Source organism: Mchenga conophoros, linkage group LG22, assembly GCF_057382185.1.
Source record: "Mchenga conophoros isolate Kocher_MC1m ecotype Shallow Benthic linkage group LG22, M_conophoros_male_GT1.1, whole genome shotgun sequence".
Lineage (NCBI taxonomy): Eukaryota > Metazoa > Chordata > Actinopteri > Cichliformes > Cichlidae > Mchenga > Mchenga conophoros.
Window position 1 is genome coordinate 21696553 of NC_140546.1, and position 27083 is coordinate 21723635.

Genomic DNA, 27083 nt, shown 5'->3' on the forward strand with positions numbered 1-27083 from the left:
TTTTCGCCTTCTTCTGTGGTCTGCACAGAATGTCGTAATGCTGCCCCCTGTAGCCTGGACATAAATTGTATTACAACTCTGAGACCAAGAAGAGTTGTGAAATAAGCCCAGCAGTTCCCTTTGGTTTTCATAAACAGCAGGTGTGAATAAAACATAAAAGTTTCTCTATAGCTCTATAGTACAGTTGGGATACAGCTAATTTCACCTGGATGAATAATATGTCAGTGTCTCCGAGTGACTGTAGAAAAGGCTGTTTCTTACAGTCATCGGTGTCTCCAGAATAGGTGGGACGATATATATAGGTTATAATAGGTTGTGGACTAATTATAATATAGGGGGTTTTTTTTTTAGTCAGGGTGTTTGTTTACTGCACTAGTTATTGCTCTGGTTGGACTTTAGCTGTATATTAACTGTATATTTCTGCGAACTCTGTTATTCAGAACAAAACTGTAGTTTTATATCCTATCGGACAGGCATATCAAAGCTGCTTCAGCTTTGCGGCATGCAAAGCACCGCAAAGCGCATGCGCTGTAGTAGCTCACCTGTCGTTGCACCTGTTGAATTCTTATCTGTACAACAATGTAAAATACAAAACCAGGAAGCTTTTCTTTCCTCGACTCTCATGACGCTGACGTCACGGAGAATGCGGACTACAATTGCCTTGTTAGAAATAAGTGACCTGAAAACAAACTGAGAGGCCACAGAGCCGCAGAAAATGTTCCGTTTATGCTGTTGCTGCTTCTCTGGCGATAACTCCAACAACAATGAGGTATGTGTTTATGCGCTGCACTGGGTTTTATGGTGTCTTTATAAGAGCGTAAAGTGGCTTCCTTAGAGTTTAGCAAGGAAACTATACAGCTTCGCTTCGCTCGATTTTTCCATTGCAAGTAAAATGATGGGATCCTCTTAACTGCCGTAATGTAGCATTACTGGGTCTTCACCTAATAATCTACTTTTGTTGGGGATTTGAAACATAATTATTATAATATTGAAGCTGAGTTTATGATCACATCGTTGCACTGGTACACGTGATCAAATATGCCTAATATTTGTGGCACAAGAAGAAGAAAAGAAAAACACTATGTAAATAAAACCAACTTTCGCTGTTTCAGAGACGGCCTCTCCTGGATTCCCGACGCTCTGAAGTCAATAGTGCTGAATCCGCCAGGCTGAGCCGTTCATCAGCGGACAGCGGCAAGTCATCTCAGACTTTTTTTTAATACTTATAAAAATGACAGATGAATTTGATCCACCTGTTTTTCTTGCTGTGTTACTCGTGCTTTCTTTTTTCTTTTTTTCTACTCAGATGCACAGACTGTGAGACGGATTGGACGGCTGGTGATGAGGCGAGTGTGCGTGCCTGAGCTGGATCAGAGGTTTTTGGAGATGGCTGAGACCTTCAACAAGCAGCAGGAAGGCTACGAGGCCATGGTGCAGCATATAAGAAACCTCCAGCAGAGCTGTGACTGTTCCCATGATGACACCCTTGCTTTTGTTCAGTGTTTGGGGAAGATTAGAGAGGAGCAGGGTGAGTGACACATACTTTTTAACACACGCTTCATGGTAGCTGATGCCTCACTCCCTCCCCCATTTTTTAAAAACTCATGTACTTCCAGAACCAACATACCAGGTCTCTCTTAAGATGAAGGGCTACGACTTCTTCCTCAGTGCGGTTCCTGTGTGGTCTGAGGGCGCAGGTGAGGGGAAACCGCTTCCTCCACGTCTGCAGAGGGCTCAGAACGAACTGAAGGGTGCTTCTGACAGCACCAGGATGACCATTTCAAAGGGGACCACCCTTCAAGAGCTTATCGGCTGGTTGCTCCGTAGCCATGATAAAATGGCTGAGCAAGTGAAGAAGGCAGCAGAAACTTACCAAGAACAAGGGAGACTTAGTGAGAACCTGGAGGAGAACATGAGGGAAGTGAGGAGGGCCAAAGAGTTGTCTCAAGGATACAGACAACAGGCCACGGCAGTTCTCACTGAGGCTGCACAGATAGCAGGGGCTCAACTGTAGTGCACATATCTTTCTAAAAGTTTTGTTTTAACCGACAGCAATGCGGAAGTACAGCATTTCCATGGGTTATCTCCATAAATATCCCCACCAATCGTATCAAGACTGTCATATCTCCTTTTATTATTTGATTATAATAGAAATGTATTCTAACACTTTAAATAGGTTTAAAGTGGTTTTTTTTATTTTGCGTCATTACATTCTGTCATATGTATTGTTAGAGTGGTAGATGCTCATACTTAACCTGGTTTAAGGTTCTAATAATGAACTCTCGATGTGTGTAACTGTGTAAAAGCCAAAAGCTCAAGCTTCAAACTGTGTTAAATATTCCATTTTAGAATTTTTTTTCTTTTAGATTTAGCTTTGATGATGTTCTTCAATGTAAATTGTGAAGACTTTGAATATATCTGTGTATCTACAGTGCATAATGCCATCAAAGGTTTCAGAGAATCTGGACAAATCTCTGTGCACAAGAGACAAGGCTGAAAATCTGAATGCACGGGATTAAACGCACAGTCCTGTCATGGAAATCACTACATGGGCTCATGAAACACTTCTAGAAATTATTGTCTGTAAACATGCGTTGCCATGTCATTCACAAATTTAAGTTAAAGGCGTATCATGCAAAGAAGAAGCCATATGTGAACATGATCAAAAAACCCTGCTGTCTTCCCTGAGGCACTTAACCTGGACTGAGGCAATGTGGTCAGACAAATCAAATCAAAAACAGGAAAGCTCCATCCTCTGGACTAAAGAGACAATTGTTACCAGTGCTCAGTTCAAAAGTCTGCATCTCTGGTGGTATGAGGATGTATGAGTGCTGTGGAATTGGCAACTTGTGCAGTTGAAAATGAGCACTGCAGGTCCCCTTTTCTCGAATACATGTAATTTCCCTAGCCAACATTAGGGGGCAATGCCGCTTCACTTTTATCTAACAACCGCTCATCGTTTCATCCTCATCAGACTTTTAGAAATAGCACCGCAATGACAAAGCTTGTCTGAACTCCAGAATTAAATTTATAAACGTGCCACTACTTTGTGTGTGTGTGTGACTTTTACCAGAATAGGTTCACTGATTTCTGCGAAGCTTTCCCACAACTCTGCCTGGACTCTGCTTTAACAGATTGCGAACTTCATGGCTGGTATGTTTCCCAGACATGACAGAGCTGACATGATATGACATGAAAGCTCACTGCAACAGCAGCTGAAAACTAAACTGGAGGTTTGTCGTGATTGTGCGTGGGATGTTTTACTGTTTCAATATACAGACTTCTATTAACTGATTAAAAACCGCAACTTTCCCACTGTTATTAACCTAAAAGCCCACCAACACATGGTCATATGCCATGTTGATAATTAATTTCCAAAAATCCATTGTTCTAAAGGCTATTGTCACATGGTCATTTATTGTTTACCAGAGAGGGACAGTTTTGGAGCAGTGTTTCTGTCTTTGGCTTTGGATTAATTAGGTGTAAAGTGTGATGTAAAAGAGAAGCAACACCAACACTTCCTTTTTTATGAAAATACTCGGCAAATAAAAAGAACGAGGATCAAATAGAGCAAAATCTTGAATATAGGCCGTGGACCCAATTTTAGTGAAATATAATGGTTAAAAATGGTAACTGGATATTTTTATAGTTTACTCATTAACATTCATATATTTAGTAAATAATCAAAATCGATAATTAATATCCTGCAAACTGTATGTTTTCTTATACATACAAATCTTCATTAATAGCAGATTTGACAAATCACTTGGCTGTCAGAGAGCGGCGACTGACTGGGACAACCTACCGTGATCGTGGAAATTATTAACTTGCGGTCCTCGTGTCTAATTTGATTGGATGGTTTAGTTGGGCGTGCGGCAATTGGATTATATACTTCTCTCTTATTGGCTGAGAAGCCTGGCATTCAGTGTAGAGCGCGTCCTCTTCTCTAAAAGGTAGTCTGAGTGGAGAAAGTAATGAAGATGGAAGGAGGTGATGTTGTTGAATTATTGAGGAGATTTATGGAGTAGCGAAGTGATAGCCGTTTACTCGTCCTAGCGGAACGACGGAGGACGGTGATAGCAGGAAGCTGACAGATAGCATGCCAGTAAGTAAACAGCAACTTCCTCAGTTTGCCTAGAGTCGCCCCTTAGCTGAGCCAGCTAACTAGCTAATCTGTAAGCAACCGTAGTGACAGCTCGAAGTCATTCAGCAAGGCGATATAGAGAGAGTGTGACGGCTCGGGATTAATTTTAGGTCTCTGGCTCATACGGGCTAAAAAATGCTCTGAAGTGAACGGCGGGAGAAAGCTAATGTAATTTTTCCATTGCGCTAACAGTTCACCGGGACAGAAATTCTCGGGTTTTTTTTGTTTTGTTTTTAAAAAAAAAAGAAGGTGTATAACCAGTATTGAGGGTGTGAGACTAGCTGGTTAGCAGCGCCCAGGAACAGGTAGGATCCTACTTAAATCAACTAAATAATATGATATGACACAGCAGGCGGGGGGGCTTTCCAACTTATCATAGTAACGACATATTCTTTGCTACCATTTTGCTTCTGTCCCATCAGTCGTGGAGGCAGACTTTGTACCTGTCTTTATCCTGTTTGGTAGCAGGTGTGTGCACTTGTTATTCCTCAGGTGATTTGTGTTCGTGACAGGGGAAGAGAAACCACCACAGACGGGCATATTGGATAATGCGTTGTTGGGATTTTTCTAATAGCTGTCATGTGATGCAGCTTTTCTCCACACCACTCGTCCTGTTCTGGGGCTTCCTGTATAGGGGGGGGGCTGGTGTGAAGCCACAGAGCCTTGCGAGTACGTGCTCGAAGTACTCGAAGTTTAAAGCTGCTCGTTTTACTTCTCTGTGACCTTCGCAAAAAAAGGCTTCTGCTGTTGTGGCAGTTTTTTGTTTTAGCGTTTAATTCGTTGTTGTCCTTTGCTTACCATATGTGTGTGTGTGTTTACCTTTGACCTTAGGCGGAGGCTGTGCCTAGGGTTTGTTGGTTGGGTGCCCTGTCAGTGTAATGTCGTGTGTGTGTGTGTGTGTGTGTGTGTGTGTGTGTGTGTGTGTGTGTGTGCGCGCGCGCAGACACAAGTTTAGGCTTGTTGATGTGTGGCACCCATGGCTGCAAGTGTCTTAGGGCTCTTAATGCTTTTTGACAATGAAGCACAGCAGGTCATGGAGCAGAAAGATCGTGCAGGCTCTGCTGTCATCTGGCATCATGGACAGTCGTTTGTGCCAGAGGGCTCATGAAATTTCCTGGCAATTTGAGTGGTGAAAACTGTTGCAGTCTCTTCCATTTTTTTTTATTCTGTATCTTTTGCACACACAGGCATGGCATGGGTTAAGCTGTATTTTGTACTTATAAATGCCATTATATGTAGCACTTGAAAATCAAGCTAATTGTATGCAGGAGGCTACAAGTGAGTTGCCTAACTGTAACAGGATGAGCTGAAACAAAGCATGTGGTGGGGAAAGAAAAGGAAGTGTTAAAAATGGAAGGAAAAACAAAACCCTTATTTTAATCACTTGCTGCGGGAGGATGGAGAATTGGAGGGGCAAGATGAGGGATACATCACTAGCTTAGAGGCAAGAGAGGAGAGCGTAGGCTGCTATAAGAGGATTCCTCGCTGTTGGGTCTCTCTCTCTCTCCCTCAGCAGTGAAAACCACACACAGACCACACACTCTGTTGTCATTTCTACTTAGCTATATGTTTGCATGGATGAAAGAAAATAGAAGCAGAAAAACAGACCTCCGCCTATCCCCTTTCCCCCAAAGCTACACGAAACCTCCTATTGAAGAAGACTTTAGGGGGAGAGCAAGGTGGGAGTCAGTGATGCAACAGAGTTAAGGTAGTCCAAATAAAGAAGATGCCAACAGACAGTGTAAAAGAGAAGTGATATAAACTGAAGAGAGATGTCAAAATAAAATGTTAAAGTCTTCTGAATGGTGTAAATTACTCTTAGCGGGAGGTGGGGTCAAACTGTGAGCTCTGGGCATGATGGAGGCTCTTTCCTGTCTTCCCCTTTTTTGACCACAGTTGCACAACACTGCCTTTAACTTTGCTTTTACAAACCACAGTGTAGATTAAAGTAGTTCCTTAATAACTTCTGTTTCTGTTCTTGTTTTTTAGTTCCTCTTTTTGATACTAGTTGCTTAGTATAACAGTTAAAGTGTATCTGAAGTCAGGTGTGGGTAATTTTCTACTGTAGGTTTTATTTTACTTTATTACATTCATTTTTATAGTTGTCTTTCATTCCTTTAGCTTTTCTTCCTTGGTGTAGCAGTGTAAGTAGGATTCTCATTGTTTTGCTAAGCAGCAGTTTCTGTAACTAAACCCTGTACCACAGGAAAAAGCAGCTGGGGCAGCTCAGTCACTCTTAAAACCACCCGCTTCGTCATTCTCTTTTCTTCTCCCTTCCATTTAAACGTCCACTCCCATTGGCCTAAACAACTTCCACCAAAAAAAAAGAAGAAAAAAAAAAGGAGGTTCCGATTCCGAAGTATGTGTGTAATGGGAAATGATGTAATCAACAGGCAGATATGTATACACATGTGTGGGTGTCAGCCTAATTCATTCTCACACTTGGACATGCTTCATCTCTCTCACTCTCTCTGCTCCAGCTCTCCCAGACTGTGTGTGTGTGTGTGTGTGTGTGTGTGTGTGTGTGTGTGTTCCTTTTCTTTTAAATGTGGCTTTTGTATGAAACCATGTGAAGGAAATACTGGGCTATTGTATGTCTGCCTCAGGTGTTGTGCATCAACGCTGTAAGATCATCAAGCTCACAGCAAGGATTAGAAATGTAAACTCAAAGCCTTTGTTTTGAAAGAAGTCCTTGGAAGGAGGAGTCACAAATAAGCTCATTTAGACTGGCAGCCCAGTGTGTGTCCGTGTGTGTGTTTGTTAGTTCAAGACAGTAGTGTAGGTGTAAAAATCACAGGGAATGAGCTGTCAACTTCTGCTAGCTCACAGGAACAGGTTTTGTCAAACCAGACTTTGAATAAACACACTTGCACAGGCACACTTGTACAATCCATGACACATCCTCTGCTGCTTTCTGCCATGTAGCTGGCTCTGTCAGCTTTTTGCATTTCTATGGTTAAACTACTTAACATGTAGGATATTCCTTGAGCTCGTCTAGGTCACAGGGACATAGCTGTGTATGTACCGTATGTGTGACAGTATCCTTCCTTATCTCATGTGTTTCTCAGAGGCTGAGAGGTTGCCAGGGGCAACAAACATCGACCCCTGATGAAATCTCTGCTTTTATAACCCCCACCAAGGAAGTTTGGCAGTTGGCATGACTGAGTAAAATCTAGCTGTTTCTTATGAAGCTTAGTGAGAAAACTTTCACTGGGTATATTATTTTTAGTTAGTCAGTTTGCAAATAATCCATTGCTGTGCCTCCACATTTCCATGTGAGGAAGTATTGTAATGTTGTAATGAGCATTGTTGTCACAGAGTAATATTTTAAATTACTAATGTTAGATCAGAGGTGTCTGCTCTCTGAATGTGCTTCTAGTGCACCCTGGTGTCGCACTTGTCTTGAGTTATTCACCCCTTGAGATTTCTTTCATACCAAATCACAGATGTCACTATCCCGCTTTTAATTTAGTCATTGATTTCTGCTCTATTTATCTTCCTGGACTGCCCATCTGCAACTCTTCTCCCTTTATCTCACATCTACTTCTTTAGCACATCATCGATTTGTTGCTGTTGCTTGTCAAGCCTGCTCTGCCGCCTTATCTTTGACGCTGGTTTATTCATGTGTTTACTGGTCAGCGTGATTGAGTTGCACAGAGAAAACTCATCAGCTACTGCATCATTTTTGTTCAAGGGTGCTCCCTCCAGTTTGTATTGATTTCTGTCTTGATTAGGGAGCCTGTAATGACACAGAGACCACTAACAAGTTAGCCAGACCTAGATGGAAGGTAAACACCTGCTTAATGACATAATTATGCTCAATAGTGTACTCCCAAGACAATTGCATTTCTATTTTCCTCCACCAGATGATTGAGTCTGCCTGCAGTTTGTCAATAGAGGCTAGAAGTCTTTGAAACAGGTTATTATTTCCTGTGTGCATCTCTGTCTCTTGTGGTTTTAACGTAGTTTCAGATTGAGTTATCATTATATCTGTGTGTGTGCGTCACTATAGCATAATATTATATGTTGCTTTGCAATATTATATCAATAAAGGGACATCAAATATCAATATTTTATAAAATAAATAAAATTACTCTAAAAATACCCATCTCATGCCAACCATCCTGAGATAACATTAGCCAAGCAAAGTTGCATTAAGTCAGCTCAGCTGAAAAGTAGGGCTGAACGATTATGGAAAATAATCTAATTGCGATTTTTTTTTGCCCCAATATTGCGATTGCGATGCGATATGCGATTATTTTTTAAGGTCTTTGTCTTCTGTATTATTAAACAAAGACAAGCAATACATCATATAGTATGGCCAATACTATATTACATTAATTTTAAACTGTTCTTTCCTGGAAGACAGACCTCTGTTATGATGACATGAGGTGATGCATGAATTGATGACTGACATTTTTATTTAACTTCTTCAATCACAACAGTATATTTGAACATACACAATAGTTTATTTTTAGCTTACAAACATCTGAGCATAAAGTGCTGACAAGGAACCCTGGTGTAAACATTAAAATGAAAGTCAGTGCAATGTGCAGATTGCAGAAATATACATAAACAAAATCAGTGGCTTTACCACACTCAGTTTTTCGACATCTGTGAACTACTAGACAGTCATTCAATTAAAAAATAATATTAAATAAATAAAACTAATAAATAAAAAATACACACATCTTACTGATCTCTGCAGTCAGTAACATTACACATAAAGTGCAAACATAATAGCAATTGTATAAACACACACACAAACACGCCTTTAAAGTTTAAAGGCGTGAAATTGGACGGTCTAGCCTTCTGATTAGCGTCACCGCTGTCTCGGTGGAGTTTAATAAACTCGGCCGTCTGCTTCTTGCTATCTAAAATATAACCAGACACTGGCGTAAATTCTCGACTGTCTCATACTTCTGTTTAATAAGTTTTCTGTTTGACGTTTAGTCAGCTGTGTGAAAACCAAGGAGGAACCCACCCGGGGGATTAATAAAGTTTTATTTTATCTAATCTAATAACTTTAATCTCAGCCAAACCGATTTACTCACGAACAAACAAAACACTGAAAAAAGCCCAACAATAACATTTTTAGGTTGTCTAAGTGACTTATATATTACGTTTAACCCGAGCAGCGAAACTCCGCGGTGATCTGAAAATGATGTGCCGGGAGTTGTGCCGTTCTCGGCCGCATCAGTAACCCTTGAGCTCCCGGCTAGCTGTCGAGCTGGTGGGTAGCAGACACCTCTGAAAACGTCGAAGCACTTTTGTAAATATGGGATATCTTGATAAACCGAGCAGATATTTGATGTTTACACAACTACTTTCTCGCCTGAAAATATGTTAAAAGTTTATTTTGTGACCCAGAAAGATTAGTATGAGTAATTTTAAAACTTAGTAGCGGCCGCCATTGCTGGAAACTGGAGTTTGGCTGGGCCGCGCTATGAATTCTGGGATATGGTAGTAATTTGGACAGCCTTCGGCGCGTCGCTGTGACGTAATCGGTCTACAAATGCGGCCTCAGGAGGATGCAGCCCATGAATTTGGACATGTCCAGAGTATAATCGCAGCCTTTGCGGTTAGAAAATTGCACTTGATCATGTCGCGATATTATCGCAAATGCGATATATCGTTCAGCCCTACTGAAAAGCCAACACACTTAACTTGACAAAGCTACCTCCTAATTCAGAGCAAGGTAATAGCTGAGTCACATGAGCAAAAGATAAGATGGCAACCTCTTTGCATCTAGAAAAACAATCTTGTCTTTGTTTTTGTTTTTCCCTATATTCTCCGACCTGTTGCAGTTTGTGTTAAGTAAACGGTTACCCAGAGCTTATGAGCGTTTCACATCCACTACCACTTATGATCGCAACTAGGGCAGGGCAATATGGCCAAAAATATTTATCACTATATATATTTGAAAATTTGCGATAATGATATAATTGATGCAAGACAAAATACTTTACAACTCCACAACTTTATTAGTGCAAAAAAAAAACCCATTAATTTATTTTCACTTAAACAAGCAGCTGTTTTTATGTGCATTAAAGCTGTATAAAAATGTAATGGTACAAATACAAATTCCTTGCTGACAGTTTAACCAAAAGGCATTTCCAGTGGAAATGGGCTGACATATCCTGAGCCTAACCATGTATAACAGGGGTGTCAAACTCAAATACACAGTGGGCCAAAATTCAAAACTAGAACAAGGTCGCAGGCTAAAATTAATATTTATTGAAAAATATCTTCCTCCAGATTTAAGAATGAATCTCTTCTTATGGACTCAAACAAGTTTTGCTGAAAAACTGAATGTGGAACAAGCAAAGCTTAATACTAAACAATGTATATATTAGCTGTATAATACCAGTAGGCCAGCTCTAATAGTAATTTGGTATGGCTTCGCGGGCCAAATGTAATTAGGCTGCGGGCCAAATTTGGCCCGCGGGCCAGAGTTTGACACCTATCATGTATAATATCCACAAAAGTTAAAAAGAGGTGCTTTGCAACATGAAACTCCACAGTGCCAAATAAATAAGTCAAATACATATCTTTCGGACCATAAGGTGCACGGGATTATAAGGCGCATTAAGCAAAATAAAGCAGTCAGATAAGTCTACCTTTACTCAACTCATTCTTCTTGCTTCCTCCACTTCTGTACCATTGACTCATTAATGCTGAATTCTCTCACAGCTGCTCTCTTCCCATGTTCTACTGCGTGACTGACTGATAGCCTTGTGTTTAAAATCGGCTTCATACGCATGTCTCTTAACAGGTGCCATTTTGGAGTCCTTATACACATACAATACGGTTATATTATGTTGAAGCGCAGTACGTATTACTCTGTGAGGCTCTTGACTATGGTAGCCGTAATGCTCCGACAATCCATCAAGCGGTGCAGCATTGTAGCTTACCAAAGTTGTACTAAAACATTTTTTGACAGATTTCTGAGCGCTGTGTACCACATAAAATCGGTTTGAGGTCAGTAAGCAAAACAGAATTCATACATAAAGCCCACCAGATTATAAGGTGCACTGTCAATTTTTGAGAAAATTAAAGGCTTTTAAGAGTGCCGTATAGTCCGGAAAATACGGTAATAGCGACGGTCCACTTGCATGTTCTACAAAAAAAATGTGCTTTGGTGGCTATCTGACGGACAAAAACCAAACCAGTTCCACGTATCTGAAGTTGCACGTTTTTACAAACCAATTCTGGTTCATCCGTTTCATTCACTGATCCGCTTTTTCACTTCTCATTCTCCGTAGCCGCTATGCTTTTTCCACCATGTGCGTACCAAAACAAAAGCACTGCGCATGTGCATTTTACCCATATTCTATCGTGATATTTAATTTTCTTGTCATTGTAGCTTGGCTGATAGGAGGCAACCTTTCTGCAAACAGTTGCTGTCTGACTTGGATTGACTAAAATCACTCCCAGAGAGATTGTTTAAGGTTTGAAAATAATTGCTGTCTAATGTATAAATGCAGATGGATATCCAACATGTTGTCATTAGTCTGAATGAGTCTTTGTTAGTGAGCACAACTTGAAGGGACTTGACGCAACAGGCTGTCAGCTGGTTGCATTCTGATTGTATTCCTATAGAACATTAAGGTTGTTGAGCACAAATGTAATCGTTAAATATCAATGTCTGCCTACGCAGACAGCAACATATGTCTGATTTCTGATGATTTATCATAATTAATTGTTACATTATCAGAGAAATTGCATGTAATTGCCATCTTGACGCCATTTATTTGCATGATGATATCAGATTGATTTAGTGAAATGTTGGTATTCCTGGCAATCTCATTATATCGTGATAAATATTTTTGGTCATATCGCCCTGCTCTACTGATAGGTCAGTACTGTAGATTTCTGGATCACTGTTATAAAATGGCAAGAAATAATAAGCCATGTTGTGAACATGACCCATGTTCACGTTTGTGCATGAAGATGAGAGAAGCACAGGGAGGATTTTAAAGCACAGGGTTTTAATAAAAATAAAAAAAAACAGACAAAGGGAGCTTGAAAAGGTCTTTCATATACAGTTTATGAAATAACTGAATTAAAAGCCTGTCACGTCTTCATCACACTGGTTAAATGACACAGACGCAACAGAAAAATGGTGATCAACAAGGCCGATATCGGCTGATGCCAATGTTCACCTGGCGCGTCCATGAGTCCTTGGTATGCTGATCCTATCTTGAACTACGTGAGTCATAAAGTTGAAAAGATTAACAATGTATGACTGATGCGTCATTTGACTGGAAAAAAAATTGACCTGAGTGTTGATTTGAACATGTTATTCATTCATGTTTTGTTTTGTTTTTTTCCAGCCTCCTGTTTTGTAACAGTTTCTGTCACATGTTTCTGCGAAGGCTACTTGTAAGTTGAGCTGGCTACTTCCTTATTTGGCTCTTTGGAAATTATAAATGGCCTCTGTTCTCCATTTCTAACTGGTTATTAGACATATTTATTGATGTGGTTTCAATGACAAGAATAATCTGCATATTAAGGGTGGTCTGACTTCTTCCTCTTAGTATTACTTAATTGCGTGTATCCTTCAATGTTGAGCTGATTTGACTCTTAACCCTTTTCCATTGTCTCTACATTATTATTCTTTCTGTGTATCTTGTTACTGACCATGCATCAAACTTTGTCACTGCAGTTTCTTCCTGCTGCTGGGATTGAAGGCAAATATATCACATAGATAGGCGGCAAGGCTGGCAGCTGGTGATTGTAGCTTTCACGTGTCTTTTTCTGGAGCCATATGATGCAGATGACATGCCCCAGACGCCAGTGTGGACACAGTAGTTGGGTTAAAAGTGATTCTGTAGGAGGAGGAAGAAGTCCTCTGACAAGTCTGACTCATCCTCAGTGTAATCACACTCTTTATTTTGTTACTCAAGTTAGTCTGCCATTAAACAGCATATGCTGGCTGTCCTCGTTGTCCTCATCAGTGTTAAAGAGCAGAACAACAGGCTACCACAAAGGACTAATTTCTGTAAATGGAGGCTATTCTGCGTTATAATCCTTCCACATTTTATGAGTCACTGGCTCCCCTCCCCCCTCGTCATTCCTGTCATTGGTGGAGTCCATAAATAGACACCTGGCTGCCATGAAGGGACCAAGCACTGAAGTAATACAAAAAGAAGCATTTGAATGGATGAAAAAGGCATCTGGAGGCAGAGAGCATGAGGAAAGAGAAATGATGTGTGGGAGGATAAGTGGATGGGTAAAAGAGGGACAGGGAAAGGAAGGCACAAAAATCAAATAACTATTTTTTTAAAATTACCATTTTATGCTATTTGTGCTTGTTGGGAGATTTTCTGATTAATATCTGTCCAATAATCTATAGAATGTGGGTTTTGTATTTATTTTAAAGAGTATTTTCTTTAACAGAATATGTTGCGTAATGTTACCTTTCAAAGCCAGCCTTCTACCTGAGGTGAAAGTAAAGACATTTTTAATAACCGCTTGTGTATCTTTTAATCTAAGAAGTGAAACATTGGAGTAGTGTTAAATTGAAAATATGCCATCTTCCCTGCACCAAATTTTAGCACATTTTTCTGTGTGACGGGTATGAGCATAAAAGGACTCTTTCCTTCCCTGTTTTTCTTTTTCCTCAGCCTCTTTCACCAGACATACCAAACATGGAATTTGAGTCTGCATTCAACAGTCAATTTAGCCTTGTACTTGCAGTCTCAGAGTGCGCACACAACACAGGCACCATTCACTGAAAACACAGGATTCATCAGAGAGGCACAGAGGTGGTATCTGGCCTGCCATGGTCTTACAGTGATAGTCACACTGTAGATTTGGTTAAGGGGTCGTCAACATGTACATATGTGTTGCTCCAGTGATACAAAAAAAATGTGACATTTAAGAAGTAAATATTTAAATGTGATTTATGCAGATGCCTCTAAAGAGGATGGTGTTAGGCAGACTCTCACTATTGGTTCATTAGAAAACTGCTGCAGGGATTTCCATCACATTAATGGTCATTGTTAAAATTGAGTTTTTCCTTCTGTAGCGCCTGTTCAGCAAGTATCTGCATTCAGCCATGCCATATTTCTTATTCTTGTCAGTGCTTGAAAAGAGAAGCCAGCCAGGTTTCTCTGTGTGGGTGATTTATGATTTTTATTTATTTATTTTTTTCGATTTGTAAGCCTAAGTTGAGAAGGCGGCGCCTGCAGAGGTGTGCGTCTGGAGAGCAGTGAGCGGGAAGGAGAGACTTACTGTTTGATGTGTAACAGAATTTTTCTTTTTTTTTTCTTTTTTTTTCTGAAAGTTACCAAAAATAAAAAAGAAGGCTGATAGATTTAGTGGAGCTTTGTTCAAGTGTGGACTGTTTGTATGTGTTCTGTATATTTGCGGTCATAAATGTTAACATTTATTATGCAGAGTGTGTGTTTTTGTTTGTTTTTGTTTTAATCAGGGTTTCTTTTTCCTTTTTATTTTATTTTCTTTTATTTTTTTTAGGTAGAGGTAACTCCACTGCAGATGAAGGAACATGTTGGCTATGGACCAAGGAGTGGTGGAGGAATGGCTGTCAGAATTTAAGGTAAAGCTTCATTTTCTGTATGAAAGTGTTTGTTTGGGCAGGGAAAAAAATACTAAAAAAGTCATTTACCTGTGATCTGTATACAGTACATACTCTGCTTCTTATTATTGACAGGATTTATTTCACACATAAACAAACACACTTTGAAGTGCTTCGCTACCAGAAAATTGCACGCTCCTACTCAAATATGAGCATTTGCTGTTAGGTGACCAGTACTAGAGCTGCGGCTTAGTGACGAATATTAATGAAGGAGCAGATGAGATTTTTTTCTCTCCTGTGTGAATGTGTGAGGACCAATCTGCTGTCATGTCTGTAAAGTTGACCTAATATAACCAGCTCAGTGTGACAGACAGTGATTGTGGTTAAAGAAGCTGTCAGGGTCTCTGCAGGATTTCACTGCTATTAAAACGTCATTTCAGAAGCAGCAAAACCAGACTATCAGTCTGCTTTGCTGCTAAATGGCAGATTTTATTAATAAAAATAAAAAAAGCAATGATATATATATTTTCTTTTTTTTGCAAATCAGTGTAAATAATATGAATTTGTGTTTGCTTTTCAAACTGAAATGCTGTAAGACCTAAATGTGTAGCATGTTAAACTTCAGCTGGTTACATATGTGTTTCAGACCCTTCCTGACAGTGCCGTCTCCACCTATGCTGCCTCACTAAAAGACAAAGGTGCCCTGGTCCCTGCACTTTACAAGGTCATCAGAGAGAACTACAGTGACGTATGTAGATATAAATCTTTTATTAACTTGAAAATTAGATTGTAAAAGTTTGACCACCCAACCTTTAACCAGTACTTAGTATTTAGTCATGTGTTCAGTCCGACCATTTACCTGCTTTGTTTTTGTTATTGTTATATTTTTGCTCAGGCTTGATAATCTTGTGTTTATGGATGTGTCAGATTTGCAAACACACTGCGTCCCTCAAGCAGTGCTGTGTTTATACCCTGATCTTATCGTTGAACCGTAGATGCTAGTTGCAAAATTTGTTGCAAATGAGTTGGCAGTTCTTGTCTCATGATTTTTACTTTGTTTTTTATTTTAAATGTTGTGGCCTAATTGTATGCCATGTGTTTTTTCTCTTTTGGATATGTGTCCCATGCAGTTACTAGAGCCAGTGTGTCACCAGTTGTTTGAGTTTTACCGGAGCGGTGAGCCGCAGCTGCAGCGTTTCACGCTACAGTTCCTGCCAGAGCTCCTGTGGAGCCTCCTGTCCGTCAGCGCAGCCAGAGACCCCCACACCTCCGGCTGCATCGAGGCCCTGCTGCTAGGCATTTACAACCTGGTGAGGGAGAGGGTGAAGCACTTGTTGCAGTTGTTTTCTAGTTGCAGAGATGAAGCTCACGGGTGATCGGTTTTATTTATTTTTTACTAGAGGTGAGCTGCTCTGGTTGACGGCAATAAAATGTATCTAGTGTTTTAAGTGCACAGTAAGGAAAAACACTAGAAAAGTCCTTGATCCTTACCAAGTGGAAATTATCATGCAATTTGCCAACAAAGAGGACTTAACTGCTCAACTATTTCAGGGATCTGCGTCATGAGTTTTGAAAGATTACTTTCTGCCCTTTCTGCCATGTTAGACAGCCGTGACAGGAAATACGGGGGAGGAGTGGTGGAAACAGTGACTTTGCACATATACACTGATGGACAGCACCTTGCAAATGCCTTTTTTCATTTGCAGATAGATGGGAGTATTAGAAGTGATTAAAGTTTGAGTTGTATTTCATCCTTTTCAGCTCCGAGTGATCTATCAGCAAAGTCCACTGTCTCCTCACTTCCTCTCTGAATACCAGAATAGGTCAGCTGTCACTCAACATACTGGCTGGTTCCCATTAATCTGTTTGACATTAACATGCACATAGAGGGGCACCAAAACCCCGCGGTTTGTGCCTGTGTGAGCATGCATGCATACATATGAGTGCACACCAACAAAGTGTCAGTAGGGAAATGAGACCCTCAGGTTTATACACAGCCACCCACACATGACGGATGACTGTGCTCAAAGAGATCAGCACACGCTCTTTAGAGGTTTGAGGGCAGACGCAGATGGAAAAAGGGCTTTTTTATTTTTGCTTTCGCCCACATAAGTTTTCCCTCTTCCTGTCTTTCTCTTTTACAGGAAATAGTTGATAAGGATGGACAGAGTAAGGTGTTATCTTTTACCGTCCCTTCCCTCTCCAAACCCTCAGTTTACCATGAGGTGAGTGTGTCCTTCATTCAAAGTTGTGCCAGGGTTGTTTCTGCAGAAATGTACTTACATAAACTGTATCCACCTCTAGCCTTCAACTATTGGCTCCATGGCCCTTACCGAAGGAGCTTTAGCTAACCATGGGCTGAGCAGAGTGGTGTACAGCGGGCCTCACCTCCAGAGAGAAACCTTCACAGCACAGAACAGGTAAGACAGTCATGTTGGTTTTAAAATGTGCTTTACCTGTAGCAGGATGTCAGTCTGTTCGTTTTCAAAGTGGCAGCAAACACCAGCTAATTAACAAAATAAGAATGCACATAAAGGAAGATGGAAAATCTGATCAAAAAAGGTACTTTTACTTATTCATTTGTGAATGCATGCTTTGTATTATAGCCTAAAAAGGACATATTACCTTTAATAACAAACTGGCTAAAACAGATTCATGATGACTTGTGTACTGATGGGGAATTAAGCTGCTGCCATGGTTTTTATTTTAGGGTAGCTTCAGCTGTGGCCTGTGGCAGTTGTCTCTGCCTTGTTACATTTAAACTTGTTATATTGCCATTAGGGTTTCTTAAATTATTCTAACTGAGATGAAAGACTGGCGGCCATGTTGGCCTGAACTGAACGTCCTCTGCCTTAACCATTTTTAATTTTAACAAATCGCTTGTTTTCCAGTAGGAGAATTCTTATTAGACAAAAAAGTGGTGCATTTAAAGATCCCACACAAATATTATGAATGTTTTGGTTCTTGTTATCCTAATCCTATCATATCCTGTACAGATGGAATTTCAGGTTTTAAGATTTTGGTGTGTCTTGCGTAACGTGCCATTTCAAGGGTTTGTTTGTGTTATTGAGATTTGAGGTGCTGACCTTCCTCCTGCTTTGCTACAACGCCGCTCTCAGCTACATGTCCTCCACCTCCCTGCAGTCCCTCTGCCAGCTCAGCTCCAGGTAAAATATATAAACACACACACGCCCACGAGCATTAGCATTTGTGGGTCACTACAGCTGGGTCAGACGCACACAAACTGCTTTCCAACTTTATAGCTTGTGTTGCTGAAGTTCTAGGTAATATTTTATGGAGGCAACTTACAAACACACACCCACACACGCATGCGCGCACACACATACACACACGTTTGCAAGTTGCTGCTTATCTGATCCTCTTATAGACTTTGCTGCCAGAGAGAGCCAAGATATCGCTATTTGGCAAAGAGCTGCAGTGTACACACATCCCAGCTCAGTAATCTGAGCATTGGTCTGCTGAGCTAAAGAGAAGTCATCGGCCTCGATTTCTGCCTAACTGTTTGCTGTGTTAGCAGCGCTGTACAATGCATAAAGCTTCTAATATACGGTACAGGTGTTACCTCATGCTTTTTGACTCCTCTGAAGCTTGTTAGATGCATGGTGTGTGGGGGTGTGGGTGTGGTTTAACTTAGAATCTTGCTTGGTGAGTTTCACATCAGCTCAGCTCGCCACACAGTTAAGTAAATGGCTTTAATGGTGCTGCAGCTAAGTGGCCCACTGGAGTGGTTTCTCTGCTTCCATTCTTACTCATCTAAACCTCTCTAATGTGTTTTTATTGGTTATCTACCAGGGTGTGTATTTGTGGTTACCCACGGCAACAGATGCGGCGGTACAAAGGCATTAACGCACGGCTCACAGTCACATCAGAGTTCCTGGTTCAGCTCATCACAGGGATCCACTACGCCTTGTGAGTACAAACGCACACGCCAGCACACAGTGAAAGTTCTCATGGCGTCACAATGTCAAAGTTGCGTTGTTAAAAAGATTCCACAGAGATTGGGTACAGGAAGCTCCTGATACTCGTTAAGATAATTAGTGCAGACAGTTTATGTTCCAAGCTTACATTTTATAAGTGATGTGAAAACGTAATTACAATCTTTTCTGTTGTCTCAGCTAATTTCTTTAAATTGTACTTATTTCAGCATGTCAGATTAAAATAAAATGATAATAACAATAATCCCTTAATCTGTTTTAGACTAACAAACTGTGTGTGTGCGTGTGCGCATGTGTGCGCGTGCGCATGTGTGCGCACATTTCTGCTCCTGTGTAGGTGTAATGGTGAAGTTGACCTGGGATCCAAAGCACTGGATGACGTTCTGTATCGAGCCCAGCTAGAGTTGTTCCCCGAAGCCCTGTTGGTGGGTGCAATGATATTTTTCTGCCACTATCACACCTCCTCTAAGTGTGTGTCTGTGTCTTTAAGTGTAAGAGAGAGGGGAGAGCATGTGATGGTTGTGCACATGCTGGCTTTTGGTTTTGTTTCATGCACGGCACAGTATACGGCATTGTCTTGGTGTGTGTGTGTGTGTGTGTGTGTCAGTCAGAGTGCAAGCAGAGTGTAATCCCACGAGATTATTTACATGCTTTCCACTCTGCTCCGTTAAGCTATAATCCTTGCGGCCCAGGGAGTAGAGGATTGAACCCGCACTTACAGTATTACTACACAGTTCAAGGTGTGCTCCTTCACAACAATCAAAACAAACAGCATTTACACTCATATTAGTAACAGTGGTGATGGTTTATTTTATTTTTTTCCCGTGTAAAGGAGTTGCACATGTGATACTGTGGAAAGTTTAAAATGTCAATTTTGTGTTGTCGGTTTCTGTGTTGCAAGTGGAATACACCAGGTGGCTGCTAGCTTAGCGTGCCGTGGTGGCGTGTCCCTCATGAGACCAGTGTGCCGAAGCCTCACAGACAAAAGACATGTTGTGTTGTGATTATGAGTCTTTCTGCCGTGTGTTACATGCTCGGCTGTTAGGAGATTATTAGTGCAAGTGCCCCGTGAGGAGCACTAGGAACAAAGATTATTGTATAAAGACTTGTGAAATCCATTTCAGTGTGACACACAAGTCTTTGTTTTCCTTCTTTTTATTTTGCTTCTTCCGTTACTTAATTCCTGCATGTCTACTATGTGCAAGTGAAATTATTGATGAGATGTTGTTGGATTAGCCACTTGACAGAACATCAGCGTGTACTTCATGTCCATCCTGTGCTTGGTTGATGGGGTCAATTTTCTAATGTGGTTGAAGCAGGGATGCTCTGACATAGTGTCTGAATATCATATGTTGGCTGATATTGGTCACCAGGAGCAGAGCTTCTCCTGTTTCACATCAGGTTTTTGTTGGCTAAGTGAAATACTTAAAACTGATTTATTATTATTATTATTATTATCATTATTATTACTATTATTATTATGTTAAGTAGAATAAGTTAGTATCAACATCAGCTATCAGCCCAATTGAAGGCTCGGTGTGTATACATCCTAAGTTGTGCTTGCTATACATTGGTACTGTTTTATTTTTTTGGTTTTTGGTTGTTGTTGGTTTTTTTTGGGTTTTTTTGGGGTTTTTTTGTTTTTGGTTTTTTGTTCCCAATAAGGGAAAAAAGATATGGAAATGAAAGTAGAAACTTTCTGTAATTTTTGGAGCTGTAAAATGGCATACACTTATAATATCGACAGCTTTGTAACTTAGCTTAAACTCTAAATTTGGCAGTGCACAGTAAATCCTCGGCACTTGATCTTGCATAAAAACATAATTATAGTAAACACTTTTAAAATGGTAAAAATTCTGCTTATGTTATTTTTGCACTAATGCAAATTCGCACTAGCTTTCGATAACAGTTAGTTGTAGTAAAGCTGCTTCAGAGTTTTATGCCACCTGAGCCTGAATGCAACATGAGACTGCTGTATTCTTCCATCAGTCTCAGTTCACTTCATACTAAGATTAGTGTGTGTAAAGATGTTGGGGCATAAATCCTTTTTTTTCTTTTTTTTCTTTTTTTTTTAATATAAAAAAATGTCTGAATACAGCTGGTGTTAAGTGTAACAGGTGTCTGACTAATGGTTAACCATGACCTGGGACATAAATTTACCATTGCCTTCATAAACCATAACTCTCTTTAAACCCAGAAATTTTAAACATTACCAAAAATAAAACTTGAACTTTGAAACCTAAAAGAGCAAACATAGACAACAGGCTGTAGTTTGTCTATGAACTTTATTACATTGTTAGATGATTGTAATAATATAACGACATCTGCTGTGCAGCTAAGGAAGCTTTCTGGCAGAATAGGAATCAATTGAACTATAATTAAATTTAAATTTAAAATCTATAATAAAATTATGGGTTTTTGGGTTATTTTTCCATCTTGATGGGTGCATAATTTCAGTGTGGCCTTCATCTGTGTGCTGGCTTCTTGAACTATGCACTCAGTCATCAGAACTTTGAGAACCCCCATGATCTAAGGCTCAATGTCTTTCTCCTAAAATGTGTTACAGAGTAATAGACTGAACTGTGAAGCAGTAAATGTGTGATTCTTGTTATCTCCAGGTGGGTAACGCCATTAAGTCATCACTGCACAGTGCAGCACTGAAAAGCAACAATAAGGAGGGTGCGCGGAGTATTCAGGTGGAGATCACACCTACCTCCTCGAGGATCTCCCGCAACGCTGTTACCTCCCTCTCGATCAGGGGACACCGCTGGAAGAGACATGGTGAGACGCATACACAGGCCTAACGCAAACTTGCCAAACAAGAGTTCCTACACGCTTCTCTCATGTTTTAAAAGAAAAAGGTAAAACCAACAAATGAATTTAACACCAAAGGAGAGAGCAAGAGGTTTAGATCTCATCATGCGCTTTCCCCTTTTTCACTGTGTGACAGTCGACGTGTTGTTGTCATCCCTCATGGAGCCCCTCAATATCATAGATTGCCCATCCTCAGCTTTCTAACTAGTGCCGTCCCTCTCCGTCTTAGAATCTGCTCATTGAAAACCACCGCTTCCTGTCTGATTTCTGAGAATACTCTTGAGATGCTGGCAGCACAGGGACAGAACAGCCTGCCAGGCAGACAGATTCAGCATGCCACATAAATCAGATCAGACAGAGTGCAGGTAGTGTTTTTAAAGTAGGATACTGGTGGAAAATTTGTGTGTGCTTATCTTTTGTGCAGTTTCAGCCTTGTGCCGAAGACTTTTATTAATATTATAATGACCACAGAACAAATGAATCAGACTTCCATTACCCTCTAGAGTAAATGATGGCAGCGTCTTTGTGGTGCAGAATTAGGAGAGGGCTGTTCTCTTTTCCCAGTGTAGCTACGTCTGGGTAAATTACAGCCTTGAGCTAGTTTAATAAGTAGGTTTCACATTGAGTCTAACGCCTGCTTTTTCTGTCACAGATCGTACTTTTGTGAAAATATATATATATATATATATATATATATATATAAAAAAAAAAGCTTTTGTTATGAGCGGATGGAGGAAAACGGTATTAAGTATTCATTTATTTGCGAGGATGCACAGTGATCTATGAACAGTATTATTTCATTTAAGTGCTGTGTTCGTATTCACTCCCATTTAGCATGTACGTTGACCATGTGTTATGTTCTGATCACTATGATTTATTTTTATTTTTCTGCCATTACATTGATTACCTGTTTGTCTCTGTGTTTTTTCTGTTGTCTGTGATCTTTTTTTTTTTTTTTTTTTTTTTGTGCAACCTTTTTTGTTTTTCATGTACCTCTGCATGAAATGTGCATGTGCGTGCGTGTGTCTATATGTTTGTGTATTGTTTCACTACCCCGTCCATGCACCCACCCACCAGCAGAGAACCAGGAGGTGTGTGTAGACGGTGAAGCTGCGGTGGGGGGCGTGGCCATCCCAGAGATCAATGTAACGGGCGTGAGCGGTGATCGAATGCCCAACGGGGACTCCCTGCGGCCACGCCCCGATGGCCGTTCCCCGGCAGACGGCGACATGATGGGTGCCACCTCTGAGGTCAGCATGGACCCCCGAGGTCATGACTCCAGCATACGTCTGGAGGTCAGGAGGCAGAAGTCTGTGAGGCGAATGGTGGAGAATGAGGGGTCTGGGTCAGCCTCCACAGGGAGGAACCAGTACTAAGGTCCTACCCCTCCTTCCCCTTGCCCCACTCATGGGGTAACCTAGGTAACCAATTGTGGGGTCGTGGTCTAAAAAAGCTGCATGATCTTTTTTTTTTCTTTTCCCCCCCTTTGTACCTGTTTGCGTTGGGTTCTACCCTCCTCTCACTGTGCTGCTCCTCTCATCTGTCTATTAAGCATCATTCATTTTTACTCTCTCCTTTGTGGCTAAAGCTTCTTCATAAAGATCTCCTGCTGGAATTTCTAAAGGGCAAATGAATTATTTAAGATGCCACTGAATAACAGATCGATAACCTAATAAAAAATGCATTAAAGTCAAAGGAATGACATGTGCTTATGATGAGCGAGTTGATGACATTAAAAGCAGAGCATTAATCAGAGAGGGGAATAGTAACGGTGTTAAAATGAGACTTTCCTGATCAGTGAAGGTCACCCCAAAAGCCTATACTCACTGTTAAGTCATGATGACCTTGAATAAAAAGACCTAGATATCTTTGTTAGCATATCGAGGAAACTCCTGTGTTTTCGCCGCAGTTATCAGAGACCTTCTTGGTCTGTTTGCCTCGACACATTACCCCAGGTTGCACCTGGTCACAGATTACTTCCTTCTGACTGGTAGGTAGGAACTGAGAAACGATACGTTGGTCTTGAATTATGTGCTTTCGCCATATTTAAATTTAGAATCCAATGAGTGCATATTTGTTTTGAAGAGGTTAAATCTGAGCACGAAAGTAAGTGTAACAAGACCTGCTTATCTGTTTTTCAGCTGTTCTGGTGTTTGTGTCACAGTGGTAGCATCAGATTAGAAATGTGTGTTTGTGAATGTGAAGGTGGTTGGAAGCTCACACACAGTTGTGGATGCATGAATTCAAGAAAACAGGAAAAGTTTTCTTGTGTATTTAGAGTTAGTGAAGAGAGAAAAAATATTTAGGGTGTGCCTTGGTTTGCTTCCCTTACTTTCCCTTCATGGTCTTTCATAGGTTTTGCTCTTAGATGCTGTCCTTTCCTGCTTTTGGGATCAAACATGCACTCCTCTGCCACTAAATTACTGACCGTTGTCTCACAGAGCTGCTGGGTCTCTCAACCTGTGTACTGTACCCGGACTTACTGTTTCTGGTCAGGTGGTGAAAGATTGCAGTGTGAGGTCGCCACCTGCTGGACAGTGATGGACCTCCTCTGTCATCCAGCAGCATGATATTGCGCAAAATTCAAACAAGCCTCTAAAGGATTGAATGGATTAGACTGGATGACAGATGAGGTTCTTCACTTTTGACACGTGTGCCGTTTTCTCATGTTTCTCTTGTTTCCTCTCCCCTTGTCTATCTCACAGACGCAGTGGATCTGGGTTCCCCGGATGAGCTGATGGATATTTCGGAGGTGGATGAAGGGGTTTGGCCAGGTGGCGCGGGGCCTGACATGACCCCACCCACCATCACTATCAGCAACAGTGTCACAACATTGAACCTGGGGGCCAAAGCCATGAAGAAGTGTCGGCTTGGCGGGCGGACCAGCAAGGACAAGGACAAGGAGGCGGGCCCTCTGATGCCAGGCCGGGCCGCCAGCGAGAACGCAGAGCTGTCTGTTAAGCGGCTAACGCTCACTTCCAGCCAATCGGTGCCCAAAGCGGGAGCCCTCACCAGCCTGACGCGCACCGCCAGCGCCGTTTTCTCACGCTCCTTTGAGCATGTGGCCAGCGGCAATGCCCCTCCCTCAAGCAACCACACCACCTCCGAAGCCGGCCGCTACTCCTGCAGCCTGCAGGAGGAAGGCTTGGCGTACTTGAGTCCAGCGCCAAATCACACACAGCGCTCCCCCAGCATTAGCGTTCATCTCGGCTCTGACCTTTGAACTCAAGTGTGACTCTTGACTCGTCTCTGATCCTGTGACCCCATACCTGTGACCTGGAACTCCAAGCCATGCTAACTGCAGTTGACTGCAAAAGAAACACTCCAGCGGTTTCCCCCTTGTCACTCCATTTTTTTTTTTTTTTTTTTTTTTTTTTTATCCCCCCCCCCCCCGGTGTCTTTAACTCTGTGCTGTGAAATGCCGAGCGCAGTCAGAGGCACGAGGACGCCGCTTACAGCTTTGTCTGACTTTTAGCAGTGCGCTCATGACCTGGACATAACTGTGGTCGTAAACGAGCGTGCTTAAAATTCAAAATCACTAAGAAACTATGTGGAAAAGTACTTCAAAAGTGATCTAATCTGTATTTGTTGCCCTCTGCATGGCTTTTCCATACATCCATCCTTACCGCCCAGGTTTGTTAAAGGGCACATGTTGAGTGCGTGAGCATGTTTGTGAGTGAGTGTGTGTGCGTTGACTTTATCTGTACGTACAACTGTTTTTAGATAAAAAGGCTGCTGATTGATGAAGTGAAATAGTTGATTCTCCTAGTTGGAACACTGTTTCTACTACTTTTATAAAAAAAAATAATGATTATAATAATGGATTCCTTCCCATAGCAATACAAAACTGTTCTATTCAGTGGGGTTTTTTTTTTTTTTTGGTTTTTTTTTTTTTTAATATTTTGGGCTGTTTACTGAATCTTCCTTCTGTTGGCACTTATCAGAAGTTATGCCTGTGCTTTATTCGTCCTAAAGAGAAACAAAAAACCTACAACTAAAACATTAAAAATCAACCAGTATGATAAGAATCTGGTCTTTATGTTTACAATCACACAGTATTCTCATTAAAGATGGAGAAGCAATATTACCCCTGCCCCACCAACCCCCCCACCCCCCTCGCTCCTTCCTGAACTGCTGTGTATTTGATGGCAAAAATTTAAAACGAAGACAAAGAGGATTTGGGTTTTTAATGGATGATGGCTGTGTGTGCGTGCGTGTGTGATTTAAGTATTAAATTTTGCACATGGAAGAACAAATGAGTTGTGTTTTTTCAGCGCTGGTATTTTCTTATTCATGAGAAAGTTTTGACTCTCAAACATCGTCTTTCCCTGTAAGAGAAAAATGCTTTGGAACCTTTAAAAAAAGAGCAACAAAGTGATTAAAGAATTTGGTACTTCACAGTGAAGTTCCACTCTACCTTAAATGTGGAAGATCGTGGAAGATCGTCTGAAGCAACAGGGCATCTTTCCCGTCCTGTGATCCACTCACCATTCCAGCTGTTTGTAGTGCTTTAGTGACGTGTTTCCTGTGTCTCCTCTTGTCGTTCATCACTGCACAAGACATGGTGATATTCTCTTGTACCAGCAAACAAATAAAAACTCCAACCATCAGCTAATTTTGATGTCTTAAATCAAGCGTTCATGCTGCTCGACCCCCAAGCAAACTTGTAGTCTGTTGTCTGTATACTAGAGCTGTGTGTCTGTAGCGTGGTGGGACAATAATCATGTTTTTCTGTGTGTGGTTTAACAGAATGTGAACGGGTAAGCTGTTGTTGTACATCATACTGTTGTACTCAAGACCGGTTATATTGGCCTTTCTACGTCTGAAAATAACTCATTGCTACAACTTCTGGGAATAAAGTGTTTCTATATTTCACTTTTCTGCTCTTGTGTTTGTTTTTTCTGCTCATCACTAAACATCACACTAAAGTCACCTGAAACCCTTTCAAGTTTTTATATAAAGCATGCACATACAGGACTGTGACAAGTCTGGAGTCACCCCTCACTTCTTATTTTTAAAGTGATCTTGAGCAGTAGCTCTCTAGCCATGCAGGGAGAAGGCATGCTGAGGTACACAAGAACTGGACTGAAAATCAGTAGATACTGATGACCCCAAACACACTGCCAGTGCAGTGGAAACATACCTGAATAGAAAAAGACACAACACAATGCTGCCAGTGATGGATTACTAAAGCAGTGTGGGATCATTTTGACAGCGAGCAGAACAAAATGTAGCCAACATCTGGAGAAGAGCTTTGAATGTTCTTCAAGAATCCTTAAGACTACTTCAAGAAAGGACAAGTAAGCTTGCCTCAGTGTCTAGGCTGTGTTAAAGAATAAAGGTCCTAGTACAAGATATTGACTTTCAAGCTCTGTTTGCCTGTCTTACTGTATTTCAGTGTGTCTTTAGGATTTTGTGCATCTGTCAATAAATAACTGCTCCCATTTTTTTCTAGCAAAACTGCTCCATAGGTACAGTATATAAGTTTAAACCATGTGTGTGATGTGATTTGCTTTCTGCTGATCTTTATGGTTGTCTACATCCACAGTGGAGAAGAACATTGCTCCAAACTATTGACTCTGGGAGGGCCTAATGTTAGTTAAACGGTCTTATTGACTTAATAAAG

At 41.0% G+C, this 27083-nt stretch overlaps 2 protein-coding genes across 6 annotated transcripts; both read left to right on the forward strand.

The window, feature by feature from the left end:
• Positions 1–561: 561 nt before the first annotated feature.
• On the forward strand, positions 562–3034 carry LOC146549428 (uncharacterized). Its single transcript, XM_085262397.1, has 4 exons — positions 562–769; positions 1113–1194; positions 1307–1528; positions 1617–3034. Exons 1-4 carry the CDS (start codon positions 716–718, stop codon positions 2012–2014), a joined length of 756 nt encoding a protein of 251 aa, XP_085118523.1. The 5' UTR covers positions 562–715; the 3' UTR covers positions 2015–3034.
• Positions 3035–3936: 902 nt separating this feature from the next.
• hycc1 (hyccin PI4KA lipid kinase complex subunit 1) lies at positions 3937–26332 on the forward strand. 5 transcript variants are annotated; one of them, XM_085261842.1, is made up of 12 exons: positions 3938–4105; positions 12481–12529; positions 14627–14708; positions 15334–15435; positions 15818–15997; positions 16832–16912; positions 16992–17107; positions 17759–17854; positions 18501–18617; positions 18981–19068; positions 21262–21424; positions 24163–26332. In XM_085261842.1, exons 3-12 carry the CDS (start codon positions 14658–14660, stop codon positions 24678–24680), a joined length of 1512 nt encoding a protein of 503 aa, XP_085117968.1. In that variant the 5' UTR covers positions 3938–4105; positions 12481–12529; positions 14627–14657; the 3' UTR covers positions 24681–26332. The 5 variants fall into 5 exon arrangements, with proteins under 5 accessions (XP_085117971.1, XP_085117968.1, XP_085117970.1 ...); XM_085261844.1 differs by lacking the exon at positions 12481–12529 and adding an exon at positions 22535–22878 and having other exon boundaries at positions 24163–24301; XM_085261845.1 differs by lacking the exon at positions 12481–12529 and having other exon boundaries at positions 3937–4105; positions 22538–24304.
• Positions 26333–27083: the final 751 nt, after the last annotated feature.

Bases quoted from the DNA above. Each gene is read 5' to 3' on its own strand.
- LOC146549428 (XM_085262397.1), top strand. From the start codon at position 716: ATGTTCCGTTTATGCTGTTGCTGCTTCTCTGGCGATAACTCCAACAAC. The intron at 770-1,112 runs GTATGTGTTTAT...TCGCTGTTTCAG, and splicing joins ATAACTCCAACAACAATGAG to AGACGGCCTCTCCTGGATTC. The intron at 1,529-1,616 runs GTGAGTGACACA...ATGTACTTCCAG, and splicing joins GAAGATTAGAGAGGAGCAGG to AACCAACATACCAGGTCTCT.
- hycc1 (XM_085261842.1), top strand. From the start codon at position 14,658: ATGTTGGCTATGGACCAAGGAGTGGTGGAGGAATGGCTGTCAGAATTT. The intron at 15,998-16,831 runs GTGAGGGAGAGG...TCTCTTTTACAG, and splicing joins TGCTAGGCATTTACAACCTG to GAAATAGTTGATAAGGATGG. The intron at 17,855-18,500 runs GTAAAATATATA...GTTATCTACCAG, and splicing joins CTCTGCCAGCTCAGCTCCAG to GGTGTGTATTTGTGGTTACC.